This window comes from Panthera pardus, unplaced genomic scaffold (genome assembly GCF_024362965.1).
Source record: "Panthera pardus isolate Hobbes unplaced genomic scaffold, ASM2436296v1 HiC_scaffold_17, whole genome shotgun sequence".
Classification (NCBI taxonomy): Eukaryota; Metazoa; Chordata; class Mammalia; order Carnivora; family Felidae; genus Panthera; species Panthera pardus.
In genome coordinates, this window is record NW_026526732.1 from 77,444,508 (window position 1) to 77,457,376 (window position 12,869).

Consider the following 12,869-nt stretch of genomic DNA (forward strand, 5'->3'; position numbering starts at 1 on the left):
CAAGGGAGTGACTCTTAGATAATCTGAATGTAGAAACGGGCAGGAAAGGACAAGGATGCGTCTCTGCGCGAGACAATGACTTTGGCTTTCCAATGACCCCACAGTTGGGTCGACGGAAGAACTCTTCTGTGCAAGATGCCTCCGCTTTTGGCTTCTGCTGCGTGGTGACCGGCTGCCCAAGGCATTCCGCCAGGTCTCCAGGGCCCTCGCCGCACCGGGGTTTATCCTGAATTCCAGGGCTGCAGCTGACATTTCTGCCTAGGCCATGGCTGACCCTGCAAGAGACATTTCCACCACCGCTGTTGGCCTGTTGGCCGAGAGTCCCCAACTGCTATGTTTCCCCACCTCCGGGTTGCGCCGATAATCCCAAGGCCGGGGGGTCATGTTCCCTTCGGATTCCCGGGAAAGGCCACAGTTTAGGTGCTGCCACGCGAGGCCTTCTGAGCAAACACCAGCCAATCCTCATGAGGCATACACGAGCCCCAGCCAATCAACGCCCGTCTTATTCCTGGGTCCCGCCCGCGCCGGCCTTTTTCCCCCCCTGCCCCCTTCCCCGTGCCTGTAGTCGCGGCTGTGGTTGCAGTCGCCTCCGCAGCTTTCCCGTGCGTGGGGACCAGCCTCCCCCTGGCATCGTTCGGTTTCTCCTGTTGTCTTCACTAAGGATGAGTCCCTGCGCTACTGTGTGTCCGTCTCGCGGAGACCACCGGCGTACTTTCATCTAGCGACTGGTGAGGGAGTGCTCAGCGCGGCTCCCCCGTGCGGAGCGGGTTTAGGCGACGGCGTCTCTTCAGCCTGGGGGGTGGCGGGGGGGCGATGGGACAGTGTTCAGTTTCCAGAGGGTGCGGGGTACTGGGGACGCCAGTGGCGCGGATGGACCGCGGGGAAGAGACCCAGTGGCCCCGAGACTGACGCACTTCGTGCAAGACGGCGCTAAGCGGGCGGAGGGGCCCGAGTCGGAGCGCCCTCCTCCCCGCAGCGTGGCTCTGCTAATGAATGGTCTGTTCAGCAAAGTGCTACGTTGCTGGCCTGCCTGACACGCCCTCCAGCGTTGCTGCCTTGCTAGTTTCAGATAGTTGACCCTATCACTTCCCTTGGAACCTTGAATTTGAAGCCATTCCTTGAAGCGTTATCCCTTCCTGGGGGTCACATAGTTTTAGTCCACTTTGGGGATACTAACTGTGAAGTTCTGTGTGAATTGACTGTAGTCAAGACCGGTGAAAAGGGACCGGTTCTTTTGGGGGTGGGGGAGACAGAGACGATAGAGGCTTTTTATTCTTGTGTCTTGTCCGGTTCTAAATAGTTTTAGTTCAGCAGACATCCTTGGCTACTGTTTTCCAACATATTAATAAAACCTCAGGGTTTCTTTTTAGGAAGCAGAAATTGGTATAGCACTCCCGCCCCTTTCCGCCGCTCCATGCTTCGAAGTAGAGCGTTCGAAATTCGATATTTATAGAATTACTGAAAGAATGTGACTTTTATGAGTGGTTGTGTTTCTTTACCCATAATGTACCAGTTCACATTCTTGTATAGCTACTTGTTCTTCTCACTCCTTTTTCTATTTTCAATTCCTTGCTTTTTAATTGGTTTTAGAAACTGATATAGATTAGATGAAGACAGAAAGATCTGTTTTCTAAAAAGAACTTATTACAGATATTTGTAGAAACTTTATTCAAAGCAGAATTTACCTCAAGAAATTTTTAAAAATGGCTGTTCCGTTATTTAATTAAAAAAAAACAACAACCTTGCATTGAGGGCTCTTAGTATCCTAAATTCTATGAAGGAACTTAATACATTCTTTTACTCTCATTATGCTTTAGGACCATATAAAGTTCCATAGACCATAAATGGATTTACCTATTACATAAAGGAGCTCAGTATTACTTGGCTTATTATTATAAACGGTATCAAAGTTTGTTATTATTAATAGGTCAATGACTTTTTGCCACATGTAGAGATGTGCCTGCCCCCTAAAATTGGGCAATTATTCTGTTGTGAAACACTGATAAAGTATTCAAGTTCCTATTTTTTGTACCAAGGGAATATTTGAGAAAATGTTAGACTAAAATGTAATATTGATAAAGCAAAATTATTAATTTTCTAAAGGAGTAAGTGCTTGTGTTTTAAAATTGTTACGTGAACTCTTTTCAGGACTTAACACAAGGAATTAAAGATGTTTATGACTCTTCAGTTATGAGTTATAATTTGTAGCTTTGTAAGTTAATTTAATGTATATAAGTTTAAAAGGAAGATGTTTTAGTATTAGTGTTTTTACCAATAAACCTACTTATTGAATATATGTGTGTGTATATACTTATATATATATTTAAGTATATATACTATATATATATATTGCACACACATATATATAGTAAGAAATATAATGAAATACAGTATTCTCCCCCCACCCCAAAAGAACTTAAAATCTTTGTGTAGGCAAAGGTACATACTAACAGGGCAAGTTATTATCATCTACTTTGCAGATGGAGATATTGGAATAGGGAGATTAAGTTATTTGGCCAAGCTTTTAGATAGTAGGAACCCAATTCTTATGGCTACAAATAAGGGTAATTTTTTTCTACTACACTATTCTACTTCTCATTAAAGATTTCCTAACTGCATTTTGAGAGAGCAGTTTGGGTAGAGGAGAATAGGTGGAATCTAGAGTATAGGCTACTTAAACTTTCACATAAATTTCCTCATTGTAAAATGAAGGTGCTCATATATAAAGGGGCAGTATGAGGCTGAAATTTATGTGACGCACCGTGGTTGTCCGTATGAAAGTTCAACAGATGGTAGACACTCTGTAAGCCATGGCATGTTAAGCAGCCTTGTAAAAGTTTGGGTGAAAAGGATTCCAAGCAGAAAGGACTCTAATGTAGTTATGCCATTTTCCGACCTCCTTACCAATAACGTCCCGTTTCCTCCCTTTTTTTTTCCTCTTAAATATTTGTTGGGTGCTTACATATGAATGAATTGTCTCATTTATTTTTCAGAACAACTCGGGAAATAGTTGTTATCCCCTTTTTCCAAATGAGAGAATTGAAGCTTAGCAAATTGTGACGTGCCTAGGATCATTTAGTTAGTGGTGTACCTGGGTTACTAGCTGAGCCAGATGTTCTGAATTTAGAGTCTGAATTTTGCATGGTCTCTAGACTCAGTTGATATCCTCTTCCTGAGATCACAAGGCTAACCTTACGTGAAATAGAGATATTGGGTTTGGAGAATGGCATGATCAGATTTGTGTTTTAGGAAGATACCTAAACTCCTAACCAAGGATAAGTGGAACGATTATGACCTTTGTTAAGGGCTCATCCTCTGCTGGCTAACACCTTTTGTGGTGGGCCAGTTCTTAAGACTGAACAGTTGTCTGTAGCTAGCTATACTCCTCCAACTCAGTTTTCCATCAGCATTTCATAATCCTCACATGTAAAATAACTTTCTACCTTCAATTTTTATTTGTTGCTTTCTTTAAGTTTGTTTTGTTTTTCTTATTTCCAAAGTTTTACCCCTTAACTCTGCTTGGCTGCCCTATGTATCATCAGGCCAGAAACCTGGGAGTTATCACCATATCTTGTCAATTCAAGAGCTTAAATATCTAAATGTGTCTCTGAATTGCACATTTTCTTTATCCCAAAGAAGGGCACATAGGCCTGTCTACATAATCTGGTCCATCCTTGTGTATATGTTAGGCCTCACTCTTTTCTGTTTTCTGAATTACTTGGAATTTTCAGGATAGACTAAAATGATTCTCATGCTTTTATTTATATTTACTGTTCCCTCTGCCTTGAATGTCCACCTACCCTGAATTTATCAGGGAAACCTGTGCTCATCCTAATATGGGAAATTTTCTCTATGTCTCTCGTCAACTCCTTATTCCTATGATTCACTTGTTTTTATCTTTACCAGGTTTATTATAATATGTTTTTATTCCTTAAAAAAATCAGTCTCTATCGAACTGTGACCCTTTGATGGTAGAGACTATGAAAGGTAATAAATTTTGCTCATTCAATACAGATGTTAAATGAGCTATAGTTTCACTTAAGTGTTATCCGTGAGCCTATACTTTTATCATTTTATCTGAAATATACATGCCGTATTTATTTTGTATTCCTAGTACCTTGTGACATACAGTGGATGCACTGGAGAGGCAGTGTATTGTAGTAGAAATAGCTTGAACTTTGCTGTTAAACAGATCTGTGTTTGAGTTCTAACTCCTCTTTTATTGGTGCAGTGATTCTCTTGGCTTACTTAATTAACCTCTCTGTGATGTAAGATGTCCAGTACATATTAGATGCTTAATAAATATTTCCTTTGCTTTCTTTGCCTTCAGTAAGCATTTGTTGAATGCATAAATAACATTTACACTGGTAATTGGAAATACGGGCCTGGAATTTAGGAGAGATGTGAGGGTAGGAGACAGATTTGGGAATTATGAGCATGTAGGTTACAGTTAAAAACTAGAAAGAAATTGAAATTATCCACGGACAGTATGAAGTAGAAAGGAAAAGAAGACTGAAGGCCAACATGCGAAGGTAAGGGGAGGTGACAAAGTCTTTGGAAGATGTGGTGAGAGAGAGCCCATGCTTAAATGTTTCAGTAATTCCCTATGCTTTCAGTATCCCTTTCTAGATGCCTTGGGAGAATGCAGTGTTAATGACTCAAAAGCAGGGGAGTCAAGTAAGAACAGAAAGTATCTTTAAAGATTTAGCAATTTGGAAGTCATTTTGATAACCTTAGTATATGTGGTTTAATTGTAGAAGTATGCATGGGAACCAGGTAGCAGAGACAGTGAAGTTCAAACATGAATTTTGAGATTAAATTTGTTACCCTTTTGTTACTGAAGAAATAATAGTAATGAAAGCTGCTGTTTGTTGAACACCTGTTTGTTGAACTTCCAGGTACAGTGCTTAGTAGTTTCATTTATCATTACAGTAACCTTCTGAGGTTGGTGACATTGTCTCCATTTTCAAATGAAGAAATGAGAGATTATGTAATTTTTAGAGTTACATAACTGGTAACAGCTGGCATTGCTATATTTGAATCCAAATATGTAAGACGCTAAGAAACATTAGCTCTTAGTCACTTCCTTATTTATGTTGTTAGTATTCTGTATGTTTCTCCATATATTTTAGTATGCTACCATTTTTGCATTTGATATTTCTTTTTTTTCCATTAAAATGTTTATATATAGTAACATATTAGGGAATTTTCTTCTGTTATACCTTAATTCTTTTGTGTAGTGTGTGAGGTATTTGCTGGTAAGTAGTTCTTTTCAGGTATTATGAATGGACTGAAAATGCAAAGGTGGAAAAATTTTAGAGCCTCAAAAGAATGAAATTAACTACAAGTAACTATTTTGCCGTATAGCTTATTTTCCAGTTTTCACATTTTAAACACTTCAGGCTTTGGCGCCTTTTTCTTTATGTTAACTAACTACAAAATGCTTTGCTTTTGACACCAACACTTTAAGGTGGGATGTTAGAAAGCCTATATCAAATTATAAAACATGCAGACCAGTAGAAACAGAACTAGAACTAGAAGGGACTAGAAGTACTCTAATTCTTTACTGACATCTCCAGATGGGGAAGTCAGACTAGCGAAGAACCAGTTAGATTTAGGACTTCTTATTCTTAGTGTGGTTTGAAATGGGAGTGGAAAGTGCAGATTGGCGATGCTTCGTACCTGTCTATGGTGCACAGTTTTCCCTACACGTATAGTAAACTCATATGTGTCTCTCTAAATAACCTTCTTATAACTGTTTTTCTTTGTCATTCAAAGTGTATATTTAAAAAATTAAAATTAAAAAATATTTTGGAGAATTTGTTTTATTTTTAAAATTTATTCAGTTTATTTAAAACAAGAAAAACCAAATAACTGGTTCATCCATTTCTGTCCCTGCCCCCCCCCCCCCCCCAAATTTCATAACTACCAATTTGTTCTCTGTGAGCTTGTTTTTGTTTTAAGATACCACACATGAAAGAGTCATGCTATTTACTTTTCTCTGACTTATTTCACTTAGCATAATGCCCTTGAGGTCCATTCATGTTGTTGCAAATGGCAAGATTTCATCCTTTTGAATGAATGACTCAGTAATATTTCAGTGTGTGTGTGTGTGTGTGTGTGTGTGTGTGTGTGTGTGTGTGTGTAACTTCTTTATTCATTTATCCATTGATGGATGCTTAGGTTGTTTCCTTATCTTGACTGTGCAGTGAACATAGGGGTACATATATCTTTTCAAGTTCGTGTTTTTGTGTTCTTTGCATAAATAGCCAGAAGTGGATTTGCTGGATCATATGGTAGTTCTATTTTTAATTTTGGGGGGAACCTCCATACTATTTTCCATAGTGGTTGTATCAATTTATATTTCTACCCATAGTGTACAGGGTTTCCTTTTTCTCCACATCCTTGGCAATACTGGTTATTTCTTATCTTTTTGATAGTAGCCATTCTAGCAGGAGTGAAGTGATATTTTATTGTGGTTTTGATTTGCATTTCCCTGATGATTAGCAATATTGAGCAATTTTTCATGTACCTGTTGGGCATCTGTATGTCTTCTTTGGAAAATTGTCTGTTTAGATCTTTTGCTCATTTTTTAAATCCGATGGTTTGGTTTTTTGCTCTTGAATTGTATGAATTCTTTGGATATTTATATAAATTATAGATCTTTATCAGATATCTGATTTTTTTTTAAGTTTATTTAGTTTTTTTGAGAGAGTGAACAGTGTAGGGGCAGAGAGAAAGAGGGAGACAGAGAATCCCAAGCAGGCTGTGCGCTAACAGAGATGTGGGGCTTGAACTCACGAACTTTGAGATCATGACCTGAGCTGAACCCAAGAGACAGACAGTTAACCAACTGAGCCACCCAGATGCCCCTCGGATGTATGATTTCCAAAAATTATTCTCCCATAAAGTAGGTTGCTTTTTCATTTTGTTTATGGTTTTGTTTATGGTTTTGCCGTGCAGAAGCTTTTTGATTTGATGTGGTCCCACTTGTTGATTTTTTGCTTTTGTTGCTTTTGGTGTCAGATTAAAATAATCCTCTCCAAGACCTATGTCAGAGAGTGTACTGCCTGTGTTTTCTTCTAGGAGTTTTATGGTTTCAGGTCTTACATTTAAGTCTTTAATGCATTTGAGTTAATTTTGGGGTATGGTTTAAGATAGGGGTCCAGTTCCCAGCACCATTTGTTGAAGAGACTCCTCTTGCCATCGTATATTCTTGGTTCCTTGTTGTAAGTTAATTGACCATTTATGCGTGGGCTTATTTCTGGCCTACTTTGTTCCACTGATGCATGTGTTTCTTTGTATGCCAGTGTCATGCTGCTTTAATTACTACAGTTTTGTAATATAGTTTGAAATCAGGGGACATGATGCTTTCAGCTTTGTTCTTTCTCTCTTGCTTTGGCTATTTGGGGTCTTTTGTGATTCCATACAAATTTTAGGATTGTTTGTTCTATTAAGTATTTATGATAGTTTGATACCTTGGAGAAGAGAATGTACATAGAATTTCTATTATAAAATCTTTAAAATATAGCCATTATGAAATGGATTGATTAGTTACTTATAATCCAGAGATTAAAAAAAAATCCAGAGGACAAAAATACTGAAAAAAAAAATTAGGAGATGATAAAAAGATGATGGAGAAATGTTGATTGTAAAGTAGTCCACTCTAGGTATAAAATTTCTAATATATCAGTAGTTAGTTTTCTAACATGAAGTAAAGAAACTGAAGAATAGTAGTTTGTCAGATAGTTTACAAATAGTATTTCATTTCTCCAGATCTGAATGGGGCAAAGCAGACAGCGTAGCATATTGGAAAAAAAGGAAGCTAGAGGCTCTTATATGGTGGCTGAGTTTTTTTTTTTTTTTATATTTTCTATATCCTCTCTAATCAATATATTAGCATTTATGTATATTTTTAGATGTTTATTTTTGGATAGCTTTTCATGCACATGGTGAAGCATTTAAAAGTGGTTCCTAGTAAAATGCAGGTAAAGTCTGCCTTCCATTTCTGACTCCAACCATTGGTGCCCTTCTGCAGAGGAACCATTCTTTTGTGTATTCTTCTAGACTTCTTCCATGCATTTTCAAGCATGAACATGTAAATACATATACATCTTTTCCACAAATGATATTACATATACTTCGCATTTTAAAAAACATTTTGAAGTATATATTGCAGATTATTTCATATCAGTAAATATATAGCTACTTTGTTTTTTTCATACATGAATACTATTCTGTTGCATGGACATAACATAATTACTTCTAACTAGGTTTTTTTCCACACTTTACTATTTCAAACAGTGACTCAGTGAATAATCCTATACTTATGCCATTTCACACATGGATATATTTTTCTAAGATAAATTCCTAGAAGTAAAATTGCTTGGGTTAGAAAAAAGTGTACACTTTACATTTTCATAAATACTAGTAAATTGCTCTCCAAAGAGATTGTATAAGTTTATATTCTCACTGGTAATGGGGTAGGGAACCTATTTTCTTACAATCCTGTCAGTACGTAGTAATACCAACCTTTGCTATTCTGATAGATAAAAAATGGTATCTCATAGTTTGTTTTTTTTTTTTAAGTTTTTATTTTAATTCCAGTTAGTTAACATACACTGGTATATTAGTTTCAGGTATACAAATAGTTATTCAACAGTTCTGTGACTCACCCCGTGCTCATCACTGACAAATGCACTCCTTAATCCTATCACCTGTTTAACCCATCCCCCCATTACCATCAATTTATTCTCTGTGATTAAGTCTGTTATCTTGATTTGTCTCTCTCCCCCCCCTTTGTTCATTTGTTTCGTTTCTTAAATTCCACATATGAGGGAAATCATATAGTATTTGTCTTTTTCTGACTTACTTATTTCACGTAGTATTATACTCTGTAGATCCATCCATGTTGTTACATGGTATCTCAGTTTAGTTTCAATTTGCATTTTTTTTTTTTTTTTTTTTTTTTAGTGAGATGAGTCTCATTTTTAAAATCTGTCTAAATTTCCTGGTTTTTGGGGCACCTGGATGGCTCAGTCGGTTGAGCGTCCAACTTCGGCTCGGGTGATGATCTCACGGTCTGTGAGTTTGAGCCCTGCATCAGCCTCTGTGCTGACAGCTCAGAGCCTGGATCCTGTTTCGGATTCTGTGTCTCCCTCTCTCTCTGCCCCTCCTCTGCTCATGCTCTGTCTCTCTCTCTCTGTCAAAAGTAAATAAACATTAAAAAAAATTTTTTTTTTAAATAAAATAAATTTCCTGGTTTTTTTTTTTTTTTGGAGTAATGTTATATTCTTTGAGGTTTTTTTCTCCTTTCTTATTTTAATGTAGGTTTTAAACTGATTAAATGTATTAATCTTTTATACCTTTTGAATTTCAGATCATAGGTAGAAAGGACTTTTTGTTGTTTGAAATTATAAAAAAGAGTCACCCATGCTCTTCTAGTGCTTTTATGGTATTTATATGTTTGTCTTTGACTCATCTGGAATTTATATTGGTGTAAGGTATAAAGTAAGTATGTAAAGTTTTTTTTTTTTTTTTCCAGGTTGATACCTAGTTGTTTTGATACCTGATGTTTAATTATTATCTCCTCTTATAGTAGAGACTTTCTAGGCAGAGAGAACATTATCACAGTGCCTGGCTCTTAGTAAAAACCAAATGATGAGAGAGTTGTGCTGGTGGTGGTAATTAAGTAATTTTAGGGGGTAAAGGTTGAGATGGGATTGCTATAAAGAGGGTAAATTTAAGTGTGTTTATAGCTTGTGGGGACATAGCTAATAAAAGTGTAAAAATGTAAGGGAGAAGGAATGAAGCTTTTGGAAGCAAAGAGGTGGACTCCAGAATACAGATACAGAGGTTAACCTTAAACAGGAGACTGGATTAAAGGAGAAGAGAATGATTAGTATAGTTCTAGAATACTGTGGATGTGAAGGTGAAAAGTTGATAGACTTTTATTTTTTTTGAAATAGGAATTAGGGGCACTTAAATATGGAGGTGGCTGTAAAGTACTTGAGGAGAGCAAGAGGTGGATTTTGTATTTTTTACTTTTTCTTTCCCTTTTTTTTTATAGGTCACCCTTGCAATTATGGATATTTAAAAGGACCAGACAGTGTGGAGGGGGGAGTTCCCCTCCTCACTCCCCCTTGGTGCTTGACTCCAGGAATAATTTATAAACTGTGGAAAGTTTTTTTTTTTTTTTAATAAAGAACTTGTATTTGATATAAACTTTATAGAGCTATTTATAATTTTTTGATTAAAGTGCCAAAATAAATTGTATAAAGGTATATAGTTTTATACTACTACCGTGAGGGTTTAAATTATAATCCTAAAAAGGTCATTTATTCTCTATAAATCTTTCTGAATAGCACCGTTTTGTCTTGGCTTTTTCATTTTTAAAAATTAGTCTTAACGGACTGTCTTGAACTAAAATTAAGCAGTCTAAAAACAATTAGGATGAATTCTTCCATCCCTGACTGTACATCAAAGTGTCGATCCCTGAAACATGCTTTGGATGTCCTTTCTGTGGTAACAAAGGGGAATGAAAACCAGATAAAGGCCTTTCTCTCCAGTTATTGTTACAATGCTGCAACTATCAAAGATGCCTTTGGCAGAAACGCTCTCCACCTTGTTTCCTCCTGTGGAAAGAAAGGAGTATTAGATTGGCTTATTGAAAAAGGAGTGGATCTGCTGGTGAAAGACAAGGAATCAGGATGGACAGCTTTGCACAGAAGCATTTTTTATGGACATATTGATTGTGTTTGGTCTCTGTTGAAGGTAAGTGTCATTTGTTTATTTAAAACTATTTCGTCTGGCATATGTTTTTCTTAGTCTTTTTCAAAGACTCCACTTACTTTCCAAAGATTTGAGTTTGTTCTTATCAATTGTTTGGTATTTTTTTCTATTGTAACTACTCTTCTTTAGAATTCAAATCCCATATATATTTTTACTTAAACTTTTTGTGATGTACCAAAGTTTACAATATATAATAGACTGTTGGCTAGTTTTGTGTTCTATATGTCCCCACTGACTTTGTTTATCTCATACTATTTTGAAGTAAATCCCACACATTTTATCATTTAATCAGTATTATGTATCTTTTAGTATTCTTAAGAAATAGGCTTTTTATGTAACTATTATTAGCTACTTTAAAAGGGTACTAGTTATTGAAATATAACATTTAGGGACTGTTTTTGGGTAGTATGTTTATTTCTTGTTTGGCTAAGATAAAATTAGTTGTGAAAACATTAATGATTAGAGTCAGCTTAATTTATTTGAAATTTCCCATCAAGTAGATTAAATTTAGGTGTGTTGTACTCTATAGCCAAACAATGAAGTGTTTTGAGATATACCTCAATGTCATTTCACTAATGAATGCACATGAAAAACTCAAAATCAGACATCATGATATTAAAATTGAAAAATTTCTTTTGTATAGGCATTTTGTCATGTTTGCAGAGGACACAGAGAAAAACAAAACACTTCCTATCCTCAGGGAACTTTTGGTCACATTAGGGAGCTTAGCTTAAGGGTCTTCATCTATTTTTGATTTTTAAAAATGTTTGCTAATTTAATTCCTCTTACTATGTAAAATGTTTGAATATTGGTTTAATTCCCTTACTTTAATCTTATTTTATATAGGAAGCTAGTTGGTATGAGTTAAAGCATTTTATCAGCTCTACTTTCACCCTTTCCCACCTCTAAAACCTCAGCTGTTTTCAAGTATCTGCTAGAAAGCTGGATTACCGCTAGTCTCATCAAGGTTGAGGGGGTCCTTGGATTTTCTGTTATCATAGGGGTTGTTATTCAGGTGTCAGGATTTGGGGCTTCAGTTTGAAATAGCGTCTGGATTGAATTTTGGGCCTTCCTTCTCTTTGGGGCTTCATTTTCCTTTAGAAATCCTTAATCATTCTTTTCTCCTTGGCTAAGAGAAGCCAGGAAATTGGGCCTTGGGCCTCCTTGCCCTTGGTTTGACTGTCTTTTGTTATCATCAGAGCCCTATTGATCAATGATAGGTATCTAACAGTGGATGTGTTCCACTGATAAAATTTTCCCACAGAAATCTTTCCTATCCTTTTAGTATTCAGGTCTCAACATATGCTATCTGCATTTTGATTTTTAGCATATTCTTCTGTCCTTTGACCTTTCAATGTTGTTTAATTGGAAGAGCTGCAGTTATAGGAGTGTTCATGTCAGTTCTACTTCTGGTCAACTATAGCCCTTAGGATATTATGGTTGTCAGAAAGAGACCATACACAAATATACATTTAAAACAAATTGCATTGGGGCGCCTGGGTGGCTCAGTCAGTTAAGCGTCCGACTTCGGCTCAGGTCACGATCTCGCGGTCCGTGAGTTCGAGCCCCGCGTCGGGCTCTGGGCTGATGGCTCAGAGCCTGGAGCCTGCTTCCGATTCTGTGTCTCCCTCTCTCTCTGCCCCTCCCCCGTTCATGCTCTGTCTCTCTCTGTCTCAAAAATAAATAAACGTTAAAAAAAAATTAAAAAAAAAAAATAAAATAAAATAAATTGCATTGATTAAAAACTTTATAGTTGTAAGATTTTTTAATTGCCAAAATAAATTGTACAATAAATATAAACCCATACTTTCAGTTCCTGTTTGCCAACAGCAACAACAACAGCAACCACCTCAGTAGAAACTTCTTGTCTATCAAAAGCTGGAGTAGAGGCAGCGAATTTTATGCATATCTTCTTTGGTTCCTTGATTCTATGACAAGATGTGTGCCTGGCAAAGACTGTTTATGCTTGTAGGGTCTTGCTGTATCTGTTGTTGCTATACCATTATTCTTTCATACTGGTGGTTTATTTATGGTACTGTTCTGGAAAAACTTTAATTTTTTCTATTTGTAAATAGAAG

The 12,869-nt window shown here is 36.8% G+C and overlaps 1 protein-coding gene across 4 annotated transcripts in view; it reads left to right on the forward strand.

Moving 5' to 3' along the window:
• Positions 1-530: 530 nt before the first annotated feature.
• IBTK (inhibitor of Bruton tyrosine kinase) overlaps positions 531-12,869 on the forward strand; it is a 90,793-nt gene continuing 78,454 nt past the window's right edge. For all 4 annotated transcript variants that reach the window (XM_019442723.2, XM_019442725.2, XM_019442724.2 and 1 more), the window contains exons 1-2: positions 531-728; positions 10,070-10,773. In XM_019442723.2, coding sequence (XP_019298268.2) covers positions 10,453-10,773 — 321 coding nt within the window. In that variant the 5' untranslated portion in view covers positions 531-728; positions 10,070-10,452. The remainder of the gene's footprint in view (positions 729-10,069; positions 10,774-12,869) is intronic.